Below are 22,921 nucleotides of genomic sequence, written 5' to 3' on the forward strand. Positions count from 1 at the left end.
CTGATTAAGATTTACAAATGCTAACTTGCTGTTCCTGGAAAGGTTCCTGTTATAATGTTATGATCGTGGCTCTGGACTCTGAGGGTAATTGGTTTTTCTATAACAAACCAGATAAAAAGTTCATGACCTTGCTGTGGCAAAGAGCTTTGGTTTGATTTGATTTGATTTGATTTGATTTGATTAAGGTTCAGGTTAAGATTTACAAGAAACATGTTAACTGCTACTGTGTAAAGGGAAGACTGCACTTTATTTGTTAAAAGTGTTTGCAAACCAAATGTTGCTGTATTTTTTTCATATAGGAGTGCTTTTAAAATAAAAATGCAGAATACACCACTTTTAAATTCATTATTTAAATTTCTGCATAACAATGTGATTAATCACAGAAAATCATGCAATTAAGTGCAAGCAAAAATTTTAATCGTTGCCCACCACTAAAAAATAGTTTTAAACAATGAATTCTTTGCAAAAATCTTCGCATCCTGTGACTCCCAATACTGTCATATGTAAAGACTACAATACTGACACATGAACAGGCACTGATACGTGCAAACGCTGATGTGTGCAAAGGCAGGAGATATGTGCCAAATATTGCTATTTATAAATATTGCAGGTGAGTCAGGGATTTAGTAGTCTGATGGAATGTGGATAGAAACTGTTTTTTAGTCTGGTGGTCCTTGCTTTCACACTCACATAGCGTCTGCCAGACAGCAGAAGTGTGAACAGTGTGAGCTGTGGGTGGGTGTGGTCTTTGATGATGCTGTGTGCTCTCTTTGTGAGCCGGGTGAAGTGTCCTGTAGTGGGGGAAAGGCTGCTCCACAGATGAACTGTGCTGTCTTAATGACATGCTGGAGAGCCTTCCTGTCCTTACTGCTGCAGTTCCCATATCATACCGTGATGGAAGTGGTCAGGATACTCTCCACTTTGCATCTGTGGAAGCTGCTGAAGAGTTTAGGGGATAATCCAAATTTCCTCAGAAGGAAGAGTCTCTATTGAGCCTTCTTGACAATCTGTTTTGTGTTGTGAGTCCAGTTGCGGTCGTTGCTGATGTGAGTACCAAGCAGTTTGAAGGTCGTCACCCTGTGTCCACCTGAGTCCCATTGATGTAGGCCGTGTTGGTCTCTTCTCTGCCGATAATCATCTCCTTACTCTTCTCAGAGTTTAAGGAGAGATTATTATCCTGGCACCAGGACACCAGCTGAGCCACCTCTTCCCTGTAGGCTGTCTCCTCTCCATGCAATGTTGAAATCCCAATGTTGACTGTGATGAGACACTGAAGGCAAAACTGAACTCAAAGTTTTGTATTTATCAAATCAAAAGAGTCAGAAAAGACATGACATTTATTTTTTGATGGGTATCTCACATCTATAAACCAAAATGTATCAAATGTACTTGCATCTGAGGTGTGTAAGCTAAGAATGAAACATCCATCAATGAATTTCAACAGATTTAGTCAAATGAAATCATTTTCATAAGTAAGGTAAATCCATTCAACAACCCTAAGTGTCGTAAATGCGCTTTTAGCAGGATTTTATTAGGTTTCATTCCTAACATAGTTAAAATATGTTGTTCATCAGCTTTAGATGTACAACTGTGAAAATGCAGGAAAAAGCACGCTTCTTGTTACTATACTTCAATAAGGAGAGATCATAAGAAAATAGAGACACGTTTATTTATTATAACATGCTCATATTTTTGCAATATTTTGTCTGTTAGATTCCAGTGACAAGCAACATCAGGCATGAGGGAGTGGGGACCCAGATGAAGGTAGTACATGTGGACATCAGGGTAAGGTATAGATATGGAAGATGAATGTTGCACGTTCAACGGCCTAAAAGGAACAATGGAGGAACTGCAATGAAAGAACAGAGTCTTAAGGCTGACTGGATCACAGAACGAAGGAAGACAGATTATTGGTGGTGCACTCCTCATGGAGCATTTATTCAACTGAGCGTTATTCAAGGTAACATCCACAATTAGCAGAGCAATCCTCTAGCCACATCTAAAGAACAAAAGTTAGCTGATGAGCATTTACTAGTTTGTTTTAGAGCACTAATATCATCATGTCATAGTTAAGTGGGAAATTGCCAAATCAGTCCTAACTGGTTCTGTTCAAAGCATGTTAGAATGTTTTAGATGTTGGTATTTTAGGGAGACACTGTAGCCGAGTGGCAAGGGCGAAAAGCACAAGGAGGCACAAACATTCTGAGTAGCCAGTACCCTGCAGAAGTGTTATTCCTACACTCTTTGCTTTTCCTGTTCTTCTCTCTACTTTTCCTTTCAAAAAAAGGCAAGCCCAACAGAAAAAAAAAACAAAAAAACTTTAGAAAGGGATTCATTTAAGTGCAGTCTGTAGGCTAAAGCAGGTAACCCTTCACATTGAACATCATGTCTGCTGTTTTTGCTTTCAAAATGATTAATAGCAGCAAATTCTTCATATTAGCACGCTATAATACCTGTGACAAGTTGGTCTCCATAATGTTTTAAAATAAATATGAGGTGCATGATGGAAGATTAGAAAAACACATAAAATATATGTATGCTTTTGCAGAGCGTTAGCAGTAATGTCTACACAATTTGCAGAAATGAGCTAAAACAAATGCTTGTTTGCTGGAATTGATAAGTTTTGTTATCTTCAAACTTCCCGTGCATTTGCCACAAAGGACAGGGGGTCCTGCATGCTAGCTTTATGAGCTGTTGGAAACCCTGAAGCCATCTTGTAAATGACCAATTAAATGAGAAGAGATCATGAGAGAGTGCATACCTGCCCTGAAGGAACCATAAAGTCTAATAGGAAGGGAACCATGTGGAGTGTGCAGGAGGCTCTGCTGAGGATAATTGCAACAGGGGAATTCCCCCTTGCCACTTCAACACATCCCTGTTATGGACAAAATATCAAGCTTGTACTGAGGAGCAAGAGAGCAAAAACTCCACTTCTCACATTCCCATTCATCAGTTAATAATATGATTGTACGTCTCAATTGTCCAAATCACAGCTGGATGTTTTCAGCCTGGATGAAGTGTGACGTTTCCTTCAAAGTAAGGGTATGCAGTAGTATGATAGAGAGATGATTATATGCTGCATAGAGAAGCCATTAAACTGGCAAATTAAATAAATAAGACGACAGCAAACAGGAGTGGATTTTGCTTTGCCTTAAATTGGCAACACAGGCATGGTTGTTGTTTAATTTAGTGGCCGACACAGTGCAAAACACAGCCATTGACTGTTCTGTCAGACTGCTCATATTGCTTAGTATACATTTAGAACACAAAATGCCACACATTGCATACAGAACAGGAAGCACAGACAGAAAGAAAACCAGAGTACGAGTGTTGATTTAAACATGGACCAAGGGGTAGTCACCTGTGCACTTCTTCACAGGGTGTAAAGCAAGGCAAGGAGGAGGGAGGCCATGAAACTGTGATTCATATTCCTGTATGACACACACCAAGCGGTATACAGTAATACTGTTCACCTCTCTAAATCTAAGTGGAGCTGCAGGGTTGCCTCATCAGCACAATCCAGTCTGACGGCTGATCAAAGGATGGGTAGCAAGAGTGCAGGATACATTTGGGCGGGGGTGATCCTCCTCATAAATACTGGCTGCATTCTGAAAGGGGGCAAATCAACAGGAGACCAGCAGGAGGAGGCATCCCTGCTTTTCATTTCATTACATTAAGATAATGCAGCATTAACAAGGAGATGGACAACAAACACAATTTCTCCATCATTACTAAGGATTTTTTTTTTCACACTTGGGTCTTATTTTCATATTATTAGTCATTTTCCTTACTAATAATAACACTAATCACCAGCAGAACAAATTAGCTACTAACACTTTAACATTTTTAAATATTACACCATTATGTAATACTTTGTAACACACTATAATGTAGTTGTAAGCAGCTAAAAGGACATTTGAAGTGCTTATTGTTGTACAGTACATCAGCCATGAAAACTTCACCTATAAACATAAGTATATTATTAAAACTGTGTTTTATTCTATCATCATTCTTTATCTGTCTAAACTGCAGCCTGCACTTATTGGTATCCACAAAAGGAATTGTAGTTGACAAATTTGTGAATAAACGCCTATTTGCCTAGATCTACATTAGTGTGTTACAAAGCATGTGTTAACTTTTATGTACTGCTTATAAATGCTTAATAGGAAGACTTTAAATGTAGTGTTGCAACCGAACTGCCGTAAAAGCACAGAGGAATGACACAGTGCAAACACATGTACAGTAAACAAAAATGTTAAATGATTGGTAGTGTTTTGTAGAGTAGCTGAAAGAGCAGCCTTGCTCAATGAACTGAAGTAAGCGTAGGGTCAACAATAACTTTAACATGTAAATACACATTTTCAATGTGTCTGCATGAGTTGAGGTTAAACAGAAAAACCTGCAAATACAAGCTAGACACAATGGGAGAGGAAACACACTGTCCTCTGTTAGTCCCTACATTTGGAGAAACGTTTCTCTGATAAACTGCTATTTGTCACATCTTTATTAGACTTTCCTCCCAAACCATGAAAAATAATACTGAATTGTGAAATACAGTCAGTATTGCCTAATGTACGGTACAATTTGGCTAGTGTCTGATTTCCTTGACGATCTGTATCTTTTCCTGTCTGCAACTGCAACACAGAATGTTTTTGTAATACAATTTGAAATGTGGATTAACACCACCAAAAATTATTACCTACAGAGCAACTGAACTTGTTGCCACTCATGACCCCAGACTCAGACTTCACCCAGAGGTTCAATATTGATGACTCATCTTAAAAAAATTGTCAGCTGGTGGTTCATTCTGAGTATTTGACTTTTGGTGTTTTTCTGTTTCACAAGTTTTATTCGCTCACTTATTATTCACATCTGGTTTGTATTTCGATCCCCAAAGAAAAATAAAGTCAGATGGTATCTATAGAGCAAGAGAGCAAAGAAAAACTTCAGCATTTATCATAAGTGCTACCAGAAATGAGGGTCAGACTGAAGAAAATAAGATCCAAGTCGTGATAAACCAGAATTATCCTTTAACTATCATTGTTTTGTATACGTATTAAAACAACAACTACATTATTCTGCATAAAGATTAAGATGTAGCATTCTGTACATCACTGACATGCATTGCAATGGGAGCATAGGACCTCAGTAAGAAAAAAGTCCCATGCAATAGAGCAGTTGCATTTGTGAAGAGCTGTCAGCACTTAATGGGCTCAGGAATCCAGATAGTTTGGTTCAAAATTGATTGCACAGTGAAATCGATCTCCCTCCCCTTTCACTGGTCTTTCTTTACTTCACTGGGTTGTGCACACTGTGTCATGGAAACAGACAAACCACTTTGGCAAGATATCAGCTGATTTTTTTTGCACTGATACCACCCCAAACTACGGAAGTAAACAATCTGTCAAATTGCTTCATTCATCTGTGACTGTGTAGGGGATGCATAGTCTTCTTCTTGAATTGTAAAAAAACATCTGCCTCATTCTGTCAAGCAAGGACCATAACCTGTGTCCTTAAATATTCCACTCAAGATTGAGAAAGGGCCCAAGTTTTGGAAGGTCTTTCTGGAGTAATATCATATTCCAAATGGTCCAAACACAAAGCAGTTTTAGAATCCAGGAAAAATATTATTCCTTGGTCATCATTGTATCCTCTATGCTGTGAAGCTAAAGCAGCCATCACTGGAAAGGCCCAGACCCAAAACTCTTGTCAAATTGAGAGCACTGCTGCTCTAACTGGTCCAGCAGTTTGTCCACCGAGTCCTCTCTGTTGTCCAGTTTCAGATATCGTCTCCCGCTGCCCAGGTCTAGCCGAGGCCAGCTTTGGTGAGTCTGCTCCTCGACAGTGTCAGCAACCTGCCCGGGAATGTTCATGCAGTCCTGTGAACCACCCTCTCTGCTAGTGATTACTAGCTGACTTACCTGACCCTTCTCTCCTGATGTGAGAAGTCCTTCCTCCAGCCTCACACCAGTTTGGGCCATGTAAGGGTTAGTCCTGTAACTCATACTGTGGCAGCGCCTTGGCTGGGCAGCACGGACATCCACCTCATCCAGCCCCAGGGTGGACATGGAGCTGGCAGACACCAGGGAGACGTTGAGCTTGACAAGTGGTGGAGCCTCCGAGTTGAAGTTGGCTCTCCCACCACCTACAGCACTCAACTGTGTATTCAAGTCTGTCTGACTGGAATTACATGAGTTAGAACAGGAGGAGTGCAGGGAAGGTGGACACTCTGACTCTTGATGATGAAGGGCTTCCGTCTGGAGAACAGCTTGCTGGTAGACGCCCTCCATACTGTCCTCCTGGTCTCTGGTGTGTCTGGTCTGGAGCAGGGGCTCGGAGTTGGCCAGCTGCTGCAGACAGAGGATATTGAGATGTGCAGCTGGTAGACTGTTCACCCACTTGTAGTGTTTGGCCATTGAGTTGGCTGCTGCTATTTCTTTAAGGTCTGCTGAGGGCACAGCTGCAGACACAGAGCAGATAACACTGCGCATTTGAGCCAACAGCATCTGAGTTTCTCTGTCCCTATTCTCATATAGTACAGTGTTGGCGCATATGAGGATGAAAAGTCCCACCCCCATGATGACTGGTCCCAGCAGCTTCATCCGGTCACTGTGGATGAGGCTGGCTGTGGAAAGAAGGCCCTTAGCTCCCAAGCTCCAGCCAGAAGTCTGTGCTTCAGAGATGCTTTCGCCCTCTGCAGCTCCCAGGATGGCTGATCTTGATATCCGATAGGGCCAGTACCCCGCGACAGCCAGAGCAGTACCGACGACAACCACGACTACTCCTAGCACCAGGAACACTCCAGGCAGGGAGCGAATGCGAAGCTTGCCTTGGATAACCCCGTCCTTTTTCTTTCTCCCTCGTAAGGTGAAACGAGGCTTTCGTCGGAATGAAGGTGAAGTTGGGGCAACTCCTCTGGCCTTCTTGGTCTTCATGGCACAGATAACTTGAGAGCTTTCGTTGCTGGTCACAACCTGTCAGAGGACTTTTGAAAGCAAGAAAATTTCAATAGTTAATTAAGCTGTAAGAGTTTGTCTGAATGTTGCATCCATTAATTTATACACAGTAGAAATATTTATAGAAATGAGAACAAATATATATAAAAGCATGTTAACCATACAGTGAAAATTCAATCTGCTGGTAGAGGAACTGCACAAGCCCCTTTCTTGTGGTGGAAAATACATCAGTCAGCTTACCTTTTTCAAATTTGACCTAATAGATGGCAAAATATGACTTTCTTCTTTTTTTCCATTTTCCATTTATTCTAACCAGAGATGTAACACCTCTACCCCACCTACCTCTCACTGTCAGTCAAATTATCAATCACATCAAATGAATAGGCTGAAAGCAATGACCAGACTGATGCCATCAGTATAATGTAAAACATGCTATCGCTACTTATAAATGCTAAACATATCAGCTAATGTGAAGCTAAATTCGTAAGGAAGCATGGGTAAATGCAAAGCCATTTAGCATAGTCTCTACAACACAGTGGCATAAAATCGTGCATCTGGCTTTAAAGCAGAAGTTTAGACATACATACAAACAAATACTTGCATTGTTAAATACATTGTATCTGTCACCATGACAGAGTCAATACACATTGCATGGAATGCCTGAAATCCTGACATATTTAGCCATGGTCAACTTATTATTGCTGGTTATCTATCATTTATTGTTATTTTTCAACCAAATCACCATTAAAACAATTGCAGTAAAAGTCCTCAGACTGCTTTCAACCTTTCATGTCTGCTGGGAGTTTGCAAATCCAACAAGGTACAAACAAAAGTAGAGAAACACTTGCACATGTGCTATTTCCCATGCTGTCATTAACAAAAAAGGAGGGAAATGGAAAAACACCTTCAAATACACTGACTGCAATAAGATCCACAAATAACATAAAGTGTTCTCACCATTCAGACTGTCACACACCACAAAGTATTTCTCCTTTTCCCGTGTGTAAATATTCATATGGAGATGGACATGGAACTCCTCACACTTCATTAAAGCTCTATACATACAGTCAGGTCCATAAATATTTTGACACACTGGTCAGGATTTGGGCTCTGTACACCACCACAATGGATTTGAAATGAAACAATAAAGATGTGGTTTAAGTGCAGACTTTCAGCTTTCATTTGAGGGTATTTACATCCAAATCAGGTGAACAGTGTAGGAATTAAAACACATATGCATTAAATGTGCCCTACACCTTTTTAAGGGACCAGAAATAATTAGACAATTAGCTGCTCAGCTGTTCCATGGCCAGGCGTGTGTTATTCTCTCATTATTTCATTTACAAGGAGCAGATAAAAGGTCTAGAGTTCATTTCAAGAGTGGTGTTTGTGTTTCTAATCTGGTGAGGTCAATGAAGCCATCATTAGACTGAAAAATCCAAACAAATCCATCAGAGAGACAGCAGAAACATTAGGTGTGGCCAAAACAACTGTTTGATACATTCCTAAAAAGAAAGAACGCACTGGTGAGTTCAGCAACGCTAAAAGACCTGGGAGACTCCAGAAAACAAGTGTGGTGGATGACAAAAGAATCCTTTCCCTGGTCAAGAAAAACTCCTTCACAACAGTTGCCTTGATCAAGACCAGGAGGTAGGCATGTCTGTGGCAAAGTCAATAATTCAGAGAATACTTCACCAGAGTGGATACAGAGGGTTCACCACAAAGTATAAACCATTGGTGAGCCTCAAAAACAAACAGGAAGGCCAGATTACGTAGTGTTTGCCAAAAAAAAACAAAAAACACCTAAAACAGCTGTTGCAGTTCTGGAGTAACATCCTATGAACAGATGAAACAAAGATCAACTTAGCAGAATGATAGGAAGAGAAGAGTCTAGGTGAAGGAACTGCTCAATATCCAAATCATACCAGCTCATCAGTGAAGCATGGTGGTGGTGGTATAATGAGATGGGCATGGATGGCTGCAAATGGAACTGGTTCTCTTATATTTAGTGATCATGTGACTGCTGACAAAAGCAGCAGGATGAATTCTGAAGTGTTCTGAGCAATATTATCATCTGCTCATATTCAGCCAAATGCTTCAGAACTCATTGGACAGCGCTTCATGGTGCAGATGGACAATGACCAAACCCAGCATCTGGTGATGTATATGGGTTCCAGACTTCAGGCTGTCAATGACTGCAAAGGATTTGCAACCATATATTTAAAGTGGCAATTTGATTTACGGTTATGCTAGTTTGTAAAATTACTTTTGGTGGAGGGCACATCTTAAATGTGTTGTAATTCACATGTTGTTGTGGCTTTTTGTGTACAAAATGATATGTTTTAGTATTTGGATCTTGCTTATCTTTTTTAATGTGAATTTACAGCTCAGCTCATGTCATCCATCTTTTAGTCACTCCACTTGACTCCGATTGTACAGAGTATGTTGAGAAACACTGCATCATTCTTACAACAGAATGGTATTTGTGTGTCCCTTTCATTTTTGGAATGACTGCAGTATCACAAACATGTCCACTGGAGGAGAAATGATAACAGTAGCCGATTCAGTGAACCAGCTCTGACACTAGTTTGTGTTGGTGAGGGTGTGATACGCAGCATGGCTGCACCTGACTGTTAATGCATGCTCAGAAGTCCAGGTTGCTGTGATCTCATGCGATTACACAGGAATCATCAGATGTCCAAAGGCGCAATGTGTTCTGGAAAGCACTTTCATCGTCATTGTCCAGCCTGACACAAGGAGCATGCATTAGTGTGTCACAGACCAACAGTCATACTGGATCTGCTGTTTTCCAGCCAGCAGAGAGAGATGCTTTAGGGACAATTCATCCCCTGGAAGCCACAAGTTGTGCTGGGCTCATGATGGGAATAAAGAAGCTGTATGGGCATAATGCCGCGTGACAACCTTGCTGGGTGTGGAAGGGTGAAACAAACATGCCTTTAAAATGTCTCATTTGCTGTGATACGAACACTCCACCAGCTTTGTAGCCCATACAGAGCTAGAATAAGGCTGCTCAAATCATATTAGTGCAAGAATTTACATATGGAAATTGTATAGCTTCTTCAGTCGATAAGAAGGAAGCGTTCTATTACCTTACCGACGGACAGACATGGAGTGCCGTGCCGTGCCGTGCCGGACTGTCTCTCTGCTGTATGGAGGTTGCAGACAGACAGTCTGACCGAGCTGCTGCATTCCTCTACGACAACACAAAGCAGCCCGCCAGCTCCACACACTATCATCTCTGAGACACAATTCGCAGTATGAGTTGAGACTGCAGTGAGGACTGGCTGCTGATGAATGAACAGAGTGTTGTCTAAAAGTCCAAATGTAGGATTCCATTTCAGTCATTCACTAGCCGCTCACTTTTGAAAACTTGCCTGTATATCCTGGATCCTGTTGCAGCTTGTTCATAGTTCAGAGACACAAACCCTCCAGATCATTTGGGATGAACATTCTCCATGTTTCAGGCTACTCAGCCCAACCGGTGAGCCTTGTACTGGCATGTCCACAGCAGCGAGGTGAGAGGACTGGAAAAGAACAAGTCCTCTGAGAGCTCCTCTGATGGGGAGGACGGTCAGAGCAGCCCTGCCCCTCCGCTCCGTGGCCGCTTCTTCGAGCAGCTCTGGAAAGTGAGCAGCAACTGGCCGCCTCACGATACACGTTCTGCTTTTCAAAATAAAGGAGGCACCAAGGCAGCAACACGACAAGAACTGCGTCAGTGGGGGAGCCTCGCAGTTTCAGTAGGGGTGGTCGGGCTGAAACTATTTCTTGCACTGGGATGGAACAATGTCGCCTTGACACCCCCCCCCCCCCCCCACGCCCCCAGCAAGTCACTGAAGATAAAAACCATCATTTTTTTTTTTTTTTTTTTTTGGGGGGGGGGGTCACTCAGTCTTATCAGATGCTTCTGCAGGCAAGAATGTCATGTAGAGATGTACGGTTATAATAAGCGTTTTAATGTAAACTTTAATTGATTAAAATCTGAAATTGATGATAGAGTCCTGTTTTTAATCATTCATACAATTCATAAGACAAGTATTCCCAGTTTAAATTATATCAGATAAGTACGGTCTGTCCAGGTTGTCCCCTGCCTTCATCCTAAGTCAGCTGGGATCATGGCTGGGATAAGAGACTCCAGCCCCTCAGCAACCCCACAGAGGATTAAACGGTGTATCGATAATGGATGGATGAGATAAGCAGATCTTTACATAAGACTCATACGTAGATAAGTGTCCTTCATCTCAGGAGATCCACTTATTTGTGGCATGGTACTAGGTCCATCCAGGCTCTTGTTCATTTTCCCTTTTATTTTGGCTGCAGGTTCTGGGTAAGTCTTGCATTGCTGTACCACTTTTCCACTAATAAAAACAAGTACAATTACATTTTTTATTTACATATACCAACAGATGCATTTTTTTATTATGTCTACACACTTTTCAGTCACAATAATACCAAATATTAAGTTGCTTTCTCTGATTCTTAACTAATATGAGGACTTAAAAATGTAATACAGGCCAACAACAATACAGCTGTCAGGATATTCTGTAGACAAGACCAGTAAGGAAAGCTGGAAACAAATCGCCAACTTTCATTGTCTGTGATGTTGGTTAGCATTATTTCCTGTTTCATTTTGAAATTCCCCTTCCTCATGTGTTGCTTGTTTGTCTTTGTGTTTCCCTTCTTTTTTTATTGCCCTCATTAGTTTCACCTCTGTCTTTTGAGTTATGGAGGACTAAAACTTCCATAAAGAGAAGTAAATTAAAAATGACTCAGTAAAAAAAGAAAAGAAAAAAATCTTAATGGACATTATCAAGTAAATATACATATCAATGGAAAAAAAGTCTACACAGAAAAAGAATACGTTGAAAAGATATATTTGTTTATTTTACAAATGATTTGTTTTCATTTTTCACATTTAGTCAGTCTCGGATGTCTTCTTTCATGTTTACATTTATTTTTATCACCCTATTTATTAATTCCATTATTTTGTTTTTTGATCCAACAGAGACATGGGGCACTTAAGCAGGCAGGCCATCTGGCATGGCTTGTTCTAAGGGAACTGAGTGATCTAAGGTGATTCCAAGGATATGAGGGGAGGACAAGGTGGGGAACCAGTCAAGGAAAGGTGTCTAAAATAATGGTCTGGTGCTGAGTGATTCAGGGTTCCATGGACTGGAGTACTTGATTGGTGAACCAGCCCCTGCGTGGGTGTCCTCACTTGCTACAATTCTACAATTCTACAATTTCATTTAGCAGACGCTTTTGTCCAAAGCGACGTACAACACAAGCAAGAATTCAGACACTTGCTGCTGATTAAGTTGCATTTCAGTGACAGACAAAAGAACATAGAGGGAGAAAGGGAAAGGAGGAGAGATTGCTTACAAATCAGAGGCTGAGGAAGGGAACCTGACAGTACCCTACCCCACCCAACTCCCTTTAAGGGATGGCTTCCAGACATCCCAAAAACAATTAATAGCAAAAAGGTCCAAAGGCAGTCCATCCATCCTCTCAAGAACCAAATATAGATACAACAATCCCGCAAGACTGCTGTTGATTGCAAAAGATCATTGAAAGGGTGGCTGCCAAGCAAATTTTAGAAGTAACTAAAAGCAATTCTACATTTGACAAATTCCAGTTTGGGTTCACAAAAAATATAACACAGAAAGAGTGCTGTTAAAAGTAACCAATGACTACCTGATGATTAAAGATTCTGGAAGTCTTACAGTTCTCATTCTGATGACCTAAGAGCAACATTAGCCACAAAAGATCACAATAGAGCACCCTTTATCAGGCTCAAAAAGTGAGTCAGCATATGTAGAACTGCTTTAGACTAGACTTTCGGCCAGAACATTGTTGAGAGTGGTTGCACGGTGAGAACTGAAGGATTTAGAGAAACACCCCCACACAAATTGAAGAAATATGAGACTAAAGGCATGGAAAAAGTGGGACACAAAGTCTATCAGTACACTAAGTAAACAAGCAGTGGCGAGCAAGAAAGTAAAGGCGCATCAACACAAAGTATTAGCGGCTGAAGCAGACTAGCAGCAAATGAGATAGAATACTCAAACCCCCTGTGAAGAAATGGCCGAATTGGAAGTGATCCTCTGAGAGTTACGAGGGTTTCAGAAAGAAAACAAAGAACAATTAGGGGCATTCAAAGAAGAGATTTTGAAAGCTAGATGTGAAGCTAGAGGATAAGCTAATGAACTTGGAGAGTCGCATCAGATGGGAGAATATATGAACCTATTGTGTACTGGAGGAGGTTGAGAAGGACTCAGCAGCGATGGCTGAGTTTGTGGAAAATCTCCTCCAAGAGGGTCTCGGGTATACCTGACGATATGCCAGACATGTAGATTGAAACAGCACACCGCTCAGCGGGACCGCAACTGCCAGACGATGCGTCACCACGCTCCATAATAATGATGTTTTTAAACTTCAAAACAAAAGAGACAATATTGCACAAGACAATTCAGAGAAAGGAAATTAACTGGAATGAAAACAAAATAAATCTGGACCACAACTATCCATCACATGTCCACAAAAATGGGTTAGCAGGGTCCTGAAGGATAACCAAGTACAATTCCAGACCTTTTTCCCAGCCAGGTTGCGTGTGAGACATGAGGACGAAATCAAAGTCTATGGCACAACAGAGGCAACTGAGGGCCTGTCGAGAAGAGGGTACACCATGAAGGTGGACAGCATTGGACCTCCAGAGACACTGATGGAGCAGAGACAGCAGCTGACCTGGAGGAAAATAGACAGGAGTCATACATTAGGAGTCACACTGACTCCCAATGCAGGGATCAAAACCTAATGTTAAGCTTTGAGGTAATTAGTGTAATGTTTGTTCAGTATATGCTTGTTCACTCTCTTTTGATTTTTGCAGGGAGGGTGAAACTTACCAGGGTTATTGAGTGGAGATGCAAAATAGACTTCTAAAAATGGCTTCCGTCAATATGAAAGGCATACTCAATCCAATGAAAAGGTGGAAAATTTTGTCAAAACTAAAGAATGGCGAAATCCAGGTAATGTTTGTGCAGGAATCCCATCTTGATGACTCTGAACACGCTAAACTGAACAAATTGGGATTCAAACATGTTTAGTTTTCTTCTTGTAGATCAGGGAGAGAAAATAACAAAAGAAGAATTATAATCAGCAATTGGGAGGCTAAAAGGGTGCAAGTCCCTGGGATAGATGGTTTCACCTCAGAATGCTACGAAACAATTCAACACTAATTAGTTCCAACACTATTAAAAGTTTTTAACTGGGTGCTGGAAAAGAAATAATTCCCCCTTCATGGAGAGAGGCAATCATTTCTGTTATTCCTAAGGAGAGGAAAGATAAATTGGAGTATGGAAATTATCATCCTACAAGTGTTCTAAATGTTGACTACAAACTGTTCACTTCCATATTGTCAAAAAGATTAGAATCAACCCTACCAGAACTGGTACATGAAGACCAAACAGGCTTCATAAGACAAAGACAGACCCAAGAAAACATGAGGACAACATTGTACTGTATGTTATGAGACAAGTTGCATAAGAAATAACAGGAGACTCTTATAAGTTATATAATAAGCTTTTGACTCTGTGAGAAAGCCATTTTTATAGAAAGTATCAAAATTGGTGATTCACACACTTAATAATTGACATGTTTGCCGATAAACCAACTGTCAAAATTTAAATTAATCCTTACTTAAGTAACTCATTTATTCTGGAAAGAGGAACAAGACAGGGATGTCGCGTGTCGCCACTCCTCCTTGTCCTGTGTCAGTGGTTCAGACAGAGACGGGATGTAAAATGGCTAACAATGACACGTGGAGAGCAAAAATAATGCTCTATTTGCTGATGACCTGTTAATAAGTTTAATGCTACCCACACAGATACTCCCTAAAGTATGAAAATACTAAAAGAATGTGGTTTACTTTCTGGATTGAAAATCCACGTTAATAAAACTCAAGTTTTGGCATTTAACTATGACCCACCAAACAAGATTCGGAATTTATATAAATGGAATTGGAATGCAAAGCACATCATATATTTGGAGTTGTACTACCTAAAGACCTTTCAGGAATGTTTGATGTTAACTATGGACCTCTAATCTCAAAGAGAAAGTCAGATATACAAAGATGGAATTTTATCTACTTTTTGAATTTGAACTCCATGAGTCAATTACAATGAATGTGCTTTCAAGGATGCTTCATCTGTTTCAGTGTCTGCCAGTCCAAATACCACATAAATAATTTCAACAATGCGACAGGTTTCTATGGCAGGGGGAAAGGGCTAGGATTAATATAAAACAAAAAGGGGTGGGATGGGTCTTCATTGTCAACAAGAATATTGCTATTCATCTCAGTTGATACCTTTAATTTGTTCATGTTCACCAACATAAACAGCAGGATGGAAGGAATTAGAAAGTATGACAGTAAAAGGAATACCAGCAATGGCCCTAATAGCAGACAGCAAGTTACATGAACTGATGGTTTCAGAAGTACCCATGTCAGACATGCTTTTGAAATCCTGGCAGGAAATTGTTAAAATCTGAACGATAGGAGACTTATCCAAAATTTGAGGTGGTGGGCTTATGACTTGATGTTTGCACCTAATAAGTATTATAACAGATTCAGGAAACGGAACTCAAAAGGTTTACCAATTTGTTTTTATTTATCCATGATGGGGCATTCCAGAGCCTTGAGGCAGCACAGAGTAAACACGGATTGCGTTCAGACAATTTTTGCAGATACTTGCAGGTCAGGCAATACTTTAACTAAAAGCTAAAATTAGTACTTGGAAGGGGGGTTTTAGGGGTCCTGCAGGTGTTTGTATTATTACTTAAGTCCAGATCATGCAACAAAATTGATTTCAAACGTTATAATGGCATCCTACAGTCAAAACAAGACAACACAGAATATAGAGCAAATGGGAAAGGAAAAAATATTTCATTATCTGTTGAAAGTCGAGACAGAACATGACATTATTGGTCTTTTTAAGGTTTCACAGGTTTTTTTAATTAGTGCTTTATTTGTTTTACAGTTTTTTCTAATGTTTTGTGTATTTTACCTGAATAGGTCAGTTTTGTCAGATAGTCTGTCGTGTGAATTCTTTGACCCAAAGTGACTTGAAACAGATTGTCCATTCATACACTCAACAAAAATATAAACGCAACACTTTTGTTTTTGCTCCCATTTTTTATGAGATGAATTCAAAGATCTAGAACTTTTTCCACATACACAATATCACCATTTCTCTCAAATATTGTTCACAAATCTGTCTAAATCTGTGATAGTGAGCACTTCTCCTTTGCTGAGATAATCCATCCCACCTCACAGGTGTGCCATATCAAGATGCTGATTAGACACCATGATTAGTGCACAGGTGTGCCTTAGACTGCCCACAATAAAAGGCCACTCTGAAAGGGGGGGAGTGGGTCCACTCCTCTTCAATGGCTGTGCGAAGTTGCTGGATGCTGGCGGGAACTGGTACACTCTGTCGATCCAAAGCATCCCACACATGCTCAGTGGGTGACATGTCCGGTGAGTATGCTGGCCATGCAAAAACTGGGACATTTTCAGCTTCCAAGAATTGTGTACAGATCCTTGCAACATGGGGCCGTGCATTATCCTGCTGCAACATGAGGTCATGTTCTTGGATGTATGGCACAACAATGGGCCTCAGGATCTCATCACGGTATCTCTGTGCATTCAAAATGCCATCAATAAAATGCACCTGTGTTCTTCGTCCATAACAAATGCCTTACCAGACCATAACCCCACCGCCACCATGGGCCACTCCATCCACAACACTGACATCAGAAAACCACTCACCCACACGACGCCACACACGCTGTCTGCCATCTGCCCTGAACAGTGTAAACAGGGATTCATCTGTGAAGAGAACACCTCTCCAACGTGCCAGACACCATCGAATATGAGCATTTGCCCACTCAAGTTGGTTACAACGACGAACTGGAGTCAATTCGAGACCCCGATGAGGATGACGAGCATGCAGATGAGCTTCCCTGAGATGGTTTCTGACAGTTTGTGCAGAAATTCTTTGGTTATGCAAACCGATTGTTTCAGCAGCTGTCCGAGCGGCTGGTCTCAGATCATCTTGGAGGTGAACATGCTGGATGTGGAGATCCTGGGCTGGTGTGGTTACACGTGATCTGTGGTTGTGAGGCTGGTTGGATGTACTGCCAAATTCTCTGAAACGCCTTTGGAGATGGCTTATGGTAGAGAAATGAACATTCAATACACGAGCAACAGCTCTGGTTGACATTCCTGCTGTCAGCATGCCAATTACACACTCCCTCAAATCTTGCCACATCTGTGGCATTGTGCTGTGTGATAAAACTGCACCTTTCAGAGTGGCCTTTTATTGTGGGCAGTCTAAGGCACACCTGTGCACTAATCATGGTGTCTAATCAGCATCTTGATATGGTACACCTGTGAGGTGGGATGAATTATCTCAGCAAAGGAGAAGTGCTCACTATCACAGATTTAGACAGATTTGTGAACAATACATGAGAGAAATGGTGATATTGTGTATGTGGAAAAAGTTTTAGATCTTTGAATTCATCTCATAAAAAATGGGAGCAAAAACAAAAGTGTTGCGTTTATATTTTTGTTCAGTGTATTCATCAAATTTGAACATATTCTAAAGAAAAACAATTTGTAAATACTGATTTTCAAACATTACAGTGGTGCTGCATTTTACCTTCTTAAAAAGCATTTTGTTACGCTTTGTTTGTTACAAAGTGGGTCCTGTGAATTCCCTTTCACAAAGTGAATTGAAGCAACTTTTGTCCTAATTTTCACTACATTTGAAAACATTAAGACAAAATTTGGTTGTAAATACTGACTTTCAAAAACTGCAGTGTTGCTGTTTTTCATGCTCCTGAGCAGTGTTCCTCAGCCGGAAAAGGCCATTTTTGTGAAGATAATGTGTCCTGTGATTTGCCAGACATAAAGTAACCTATTCAAAAATTATTTTTGCCTTCATGCTTGATTTGAACACATTCTGAAACAAAAATGTATTTGTATATGTAGTGACTGAACTTAGCAGTCTTACTTACCAATTCCCAGTCTGATACACCAGACTCAGGTGTGTCCAGAATGAACAAGATGATAGGCTGGCAATTTAAATAGTTTTAACATTTTATAATGGTGATTTATGGGAAAAAACCAAAACTGCATTTAAAGACAGTGATTGAGTATCTGCACAACTATTCTTTAGTATTTTGAGGCATAGGGGGTGCTAGAGTCTATCTCAGATGACTTAAAGTGAAGGCAGGGGACACTCTGGACAGGCCACCAGTGTATCACAGGGCTACAAATAGAGACGATCAAACACATATTCACATAGACAAAATTAAGAATCACCAATTAAACTCAGCATGTCTCTGGACTGTGGGAGGACATCAGAGCACCCAGGGAGAATGCAGGCACAGGAAGAACATGCAAACTCCACACAGTAAGACCCAGACCGAGATTCAAAACCAGGACTTTCAAGCTGTGAGGCGACAGTGCTGACCGCTGCAACACTGTGTCGCACTCAAACAATACAGTGTTGCAGTATTTTATGCTATTAAACCATGTGCCATTTTGAAAAGGCCTTTTTTTTTATCAAATAGCGTGCCCTGTGAATTCCCTGACCAAGAGTGGCTTGAAAGAGCTGTTTCATATTTGTCATACTTGAACCTAAAAGAAAAGACTTGTGTGTAAACACTGATTTTCAAACAATAATGTGTTGCGGTCTTTTATACTCTAAAACAGCATTTCTCCATGCGAAAAGGCCAGTTTGTCATGTTATGTGTCCTGTCCTGTCCTAAGTGATACTGCTACTTTTACAGATACTGTTTATTAATCCAGCCTTTTATCTGTATTCTTGGCAGTCCCATTTCATTTTAAAAGTAATATCATTAACAATTATTAACCAAACCAGAAGCATGTTCAATATTTGTTTATTAAGGCAATCATCATTACAATGAAGACTATAATCAATCTAAAGGCTTTGAGGTTTGTACAAGCATCACTTTCTTTAGATAAAGAAACAGAAATTTATTAAGCACTTCATTCACAAATGTTGAATTTCATTTGGAAAAATAAAACTCACTATTTCAAAAGATATATTTTGCACAACAGCAAAGATACTGGAAATAAGTGTATGTAAGTATATTAGATGGAACATTTTATTCAAATACAATATTTAGGAACATTTATTATTTCATGCAACTACTCTGTGGATATAATACCTATCAATATGTGAAAATATATGAAAAAACTCATTAGCATGGACCTTGTTCCATAGCCATCTCTCCGTGCAAATGTTGGGTAATATATCACATAGCAAAAATAAACACAAAACTTCATAAATGATTTAACTTAATTATCATTAGAACAGGCGAAATTTTATGTAAAGATGGGCTGCTATTGTCTTATAGTAAATTTAAGAAAACAGAATATGTATCATTGTTTGGTGGTATTTTAAAAAGTCAGTTTTCTGGGGGGTAAAAATCACGTGTTCATACAACTTCATCATGAGAGCAGAGAAGGAATGTATTTATTGATTTAGAGTCAGATTTTTAAAAAAAGATGTAGCAATAAAAAACTCGATTGAAAAATACCACACAAATATTGTGCCAGTAATAATAAATTAAAAATATCTTGTAAAGCACATTCTGGAAAGCTTTAAATTAAATATTAATTATTCTTGGGATTTCTGTGGTCTAAATGTAAAAAGGCTGAACGTTTTACATTCAGGTATTCCAAAATATTTCGGATTTATATGCAAAATAGGTCGTTTTAAAAAAAAACATCAAATGGTGATGACTTATTGTATTCATGTTTTTTTGTTTAATTTGAAAACTACTAATAACCTACTTTGACTAATTAGAACCCAAAGAGCGAAACAAGCCGATAGAAAACCAAACTTTGCCTTATTTCTTAATAACATTAGCCTGTATTGCGACTATCTAGTCAAGTTCTTTTTTCGTTTTTGTTGCATATAACCTTTTCTTATTTTGACTGCTATCAATAATGTTCGGGGGGAAAGAGGTCATGCTGGAGGAGTTACTGTGACACATTAGGAAGACAAACATCTGTGAGTCAGGTGTGGGGGACTATTAGGAGAATGTCGGGTAATAATAAACGGTTTGGATATCCAGTTATAGCGAGTGGAGATAGGGTTGTGTTAGATGATAAAGGAAAAGCAGAAGTGTTAGTACAGCATTTTGTGAAAGTCCATAGTAATGGAAATCTGGGTGTAGAAGAAAGAGGGGCAAGAAGAAAGACAGTGGGGAACCACATTGAAGCCCTTGAGGATGTTGATGACTATGAAATTGCAGTAAATGTAGAGTTTTCAATGGAGGAGCTTAATATGGCATTAAATGACTGTGGGAAAACTACACCTGGAGAGGATGATATTAGTTACTGCATGCTGAGGAATCTCAGCGAAAGTAGTAAGAGAATTTTGTTGAGGTTGTATAATAGAGTGTGGGTAGAGAGTATTCTACCAGAGCAGTGGAAGAAGGCGATAGTTGTCCCAATATGTAAGCCGGGTAAAGATCCCTGCCAAGCTGCAAGTTATAGACCCATAGCTTTAACATCACATGTGGGAAAGCTGATGGAAAAAATGATCAATAATAGACTACTGTTCTTTCTTGAGAGTAATGAGTTATTAAAAGGTCACCAATATGGGTTTAGGAAAGGTAGAAGCACAGTAGACCCTTCGTTAATTTTAGAAGAGGAGGTCCGGAAGGCCCAAGGTAACAAAGAATGTGTGGCTGCCGTGTTCTTTGATGTTGAGAAAGCGTATGATATGATGTGGAGGGAGGGTTTGATCATTAGGCTACATCAGATGGGTCTACGAGGAAGGATTTTAAGGTGGGTTAGGGACTTTCTATCAGGAAGAACAATAGCTGTACGAGTAGGGGGGATGTTAGTTCGGAGTATGTCGTTGAAAATGGAACACCACAGGGTAGCATTGTTAGTCCAGTAATTTTTTCTATTATGATTAATGAAATTTTTTGTAACGTGGAGTCCTCGGTTGGAGTGTCACTATTTGTTGATGATGGTGTAATGTGGAAAAGAGGTAGGAACATCAAGTATATAGTTAAAAAAGTACAACAAGGTATCAATAAGGTAGAAAGCTGGGCATTAAAGTGGGGTTTTAGATTTTCTGTAGATAAAACTAAGGTCATGTTTCTAACTAGAAAGAGAGTAAGCAATGATATTAAGTTGACATTATATGGGCAAAACTTGGAAAGAGTGAATGAGTTTAAATATTTAGGACTATGGTTTGATAGCAGGCTGACTTGGAGGTTGCATATTCGGAAAACTGAGGAGAGATGTAAGAAGGTAGTGAATGTGATGAGATGCCTTAGAGGGCGGGACTGGGGAGCAAGTCGAGTATGCTTAAAAATAGTGTACACAGCATTAATCAGATCTGTTATTGATTTTGGATGTGTAGTATATAATTCGGCAGCACAAAGTAATTTAATGAAATTAGATGTAGTGCAGAGCCAGGCGCTGAGGATTTGTTGTGGAGCAATGAAGTCAACTCCAGTGTCTGCCCTTGAGGTAGAGTTAGGAGAGATGCCTCTAAAATATAGAAGACTGCAGCTACTGTTGTCATATTGGGCAGGTCTTAGGGGTCATAAAAGTAATCATCCAGGTTTAAAACTGTTATGTAGTTGTCAAGAAGGGGAGCGAGCTCAGCTGAACAGTTTTGGGTGGATAAGTAGACGAAAAGCTCGAGACTTTGGTATTGCACAGATGGATGTTAGTCCTGCTGTTCCGATCTCTGTAGTCCCCCCATGGATATTGAAAAGGCCTGATGTAGATCTTGAGCTACAGGGAAAGAAATGTAGTAGTAGTAGTGTAACAGGATATATAGAGAAGAGGTTTTCCTCCTGGCTATCAATATATACAGATGCGTCAAGGTTAGAAGATGGGAGGGTTGGGATTGCTTTTGTTATTCCAAGTCTTGATATTAGAGTTTTTAGAAGAGTAAATGATAATATAGCAGTGTTTACGGGAGAGTTAGTGGCAATTTTGTTTGCGTTACACTGGGTAGAAGAAAGTGCAGCAATGCAAGTAGTTATAGCATCTGATTCCAGTAGTGCATTAATGAGTATACAAAATATGAGGTCTGAGTCGAGGCAAGATATAGTATATGATATATTACAAGTGGTTTATCGAATAAACGTGTCTGGAAAACAATTAGTTTTTCTTTGGGTACCAGCACACATAGGAGTTGAAGGGAATGAGCTGGCAGATGCCTATGCAAAGAGAGGGGCAAGAAAAGAGATGGTGGATTCTCAAGTTAAGTACAGCAAGGCTGAAATTAAGAGCATAGTTAAAAAGAAGTTAGAGAGTGAATGGCAGAGAGATTGGGATGAGGAGGTAAAGGGACGGTTTTATTATTCATTTCAAAAGAAGATTAGGGGGCCAGGGGTTGGGGGTCTGTTGGCAAGGAAGGAAGAAGATGTAGTAGCGAGATTGAGATTTGGACATGCACGATTGAATAGTACTCTGAAACTGATTGGAAAGCATCCTACAGGGCAGTGTGAAAATTGTGAGGAGAATGAGACAGTTGAGCATGTTTTGATGAGATGCAGGAAGTATGAACAGCAAAGAAGAGTTTTAAGTAGACGTCTGGAGAATAGAGGGTTAGTCTTTTCTTTGGGGACTGTTTTGCAGAGTGACTCTACGTTCGATGTATATAAAGAGCTGCTGACGTTTCTTCGTGTCACTGGGTTAATTAGGAGAGTTTAAGAAGATGTTGAATGCTGGGGCCTTCCTGGCCCACACTCCTTACCGGAAGGTGGCGGTAAATGCAACCTAAAAATTTTTGCCAACCGCCATAAAACAAAAAGAAGAAGAAGAAGAAGATGTTCGGGGGGAGAAAGCGATGAGACTGGTGACGCTAGAAACGGAAACGTTACAA

The 22,921-nt window shown here is 40.0% G+C and overlaps 1 protein-coding gene across 3 annotated transcripts; it reads right to left on the reverse strand.

Moving 5' to 3' along the window:
• Positions 1-3,135: 3,135 nt before the first annotated feature.
• Positions 3,136-10,752, reverse strand: tmem200b (transmembrane protein 200B). Of its 3 annotated transcripts, none has more exons than XM_022221782.2 (2): positions 10,072-10,752; positions 3,136-6,985 (listed from the first exon to the last, which is right to left on the reverse strand). In XM_022221782.2, the coding sequence occupies exon 2, from the start codon at positions 6,933-6,935 to the stop codon at positions 5,679-5,681; it is 1,257 nt and encodes a 418-aa protein (XP_022077474.1). In that variant the 5' UTR covers positions 6,936-6,985; positions 10,072-10,752; the 3' UTR covers positions 3,136-5,678. The 3 variants fall into 3 exon arrangements, with proteins under 3 accessions (XP_022077474.1, XP_022077473.1, XP_022077472.1); XM_022221781.2 differs by having other exon boundaries at positions 10,067-10,752; XM_022221780.2 differs by having other exon boundaries at positions 10,352-10,751.
• Positions 10,753-22,921: the final 12,169 nt, after the last annotated feature.

This window comes from Acanthochromis polyacanthus, chromosome 11 (assembly GCF_021347895.1).
Source record: "Acanthochromis polyacanthus isolate Apoly-LR-REF ecotype Palm Island chromosome 11, KAUST_Apoly_ChrSc, whole genome shotgun sequence".
Taxonomy (NCBI): domain Eukaryota; kingdom Metazoa; phylum Chordata; class Actinopteri; family Pomacentridae; genus Acanthochromis; species Acanthochromis polyacanthus.

Coding starts and splice junctions, on each gene's coding strand:
- tmem200b (XM_022221782.2), bottom strand. CDS start 6,935: ATGAAGACCAAGAAGGCCAGAGGAGTTGCCCCAACTTCACCTTCATTC.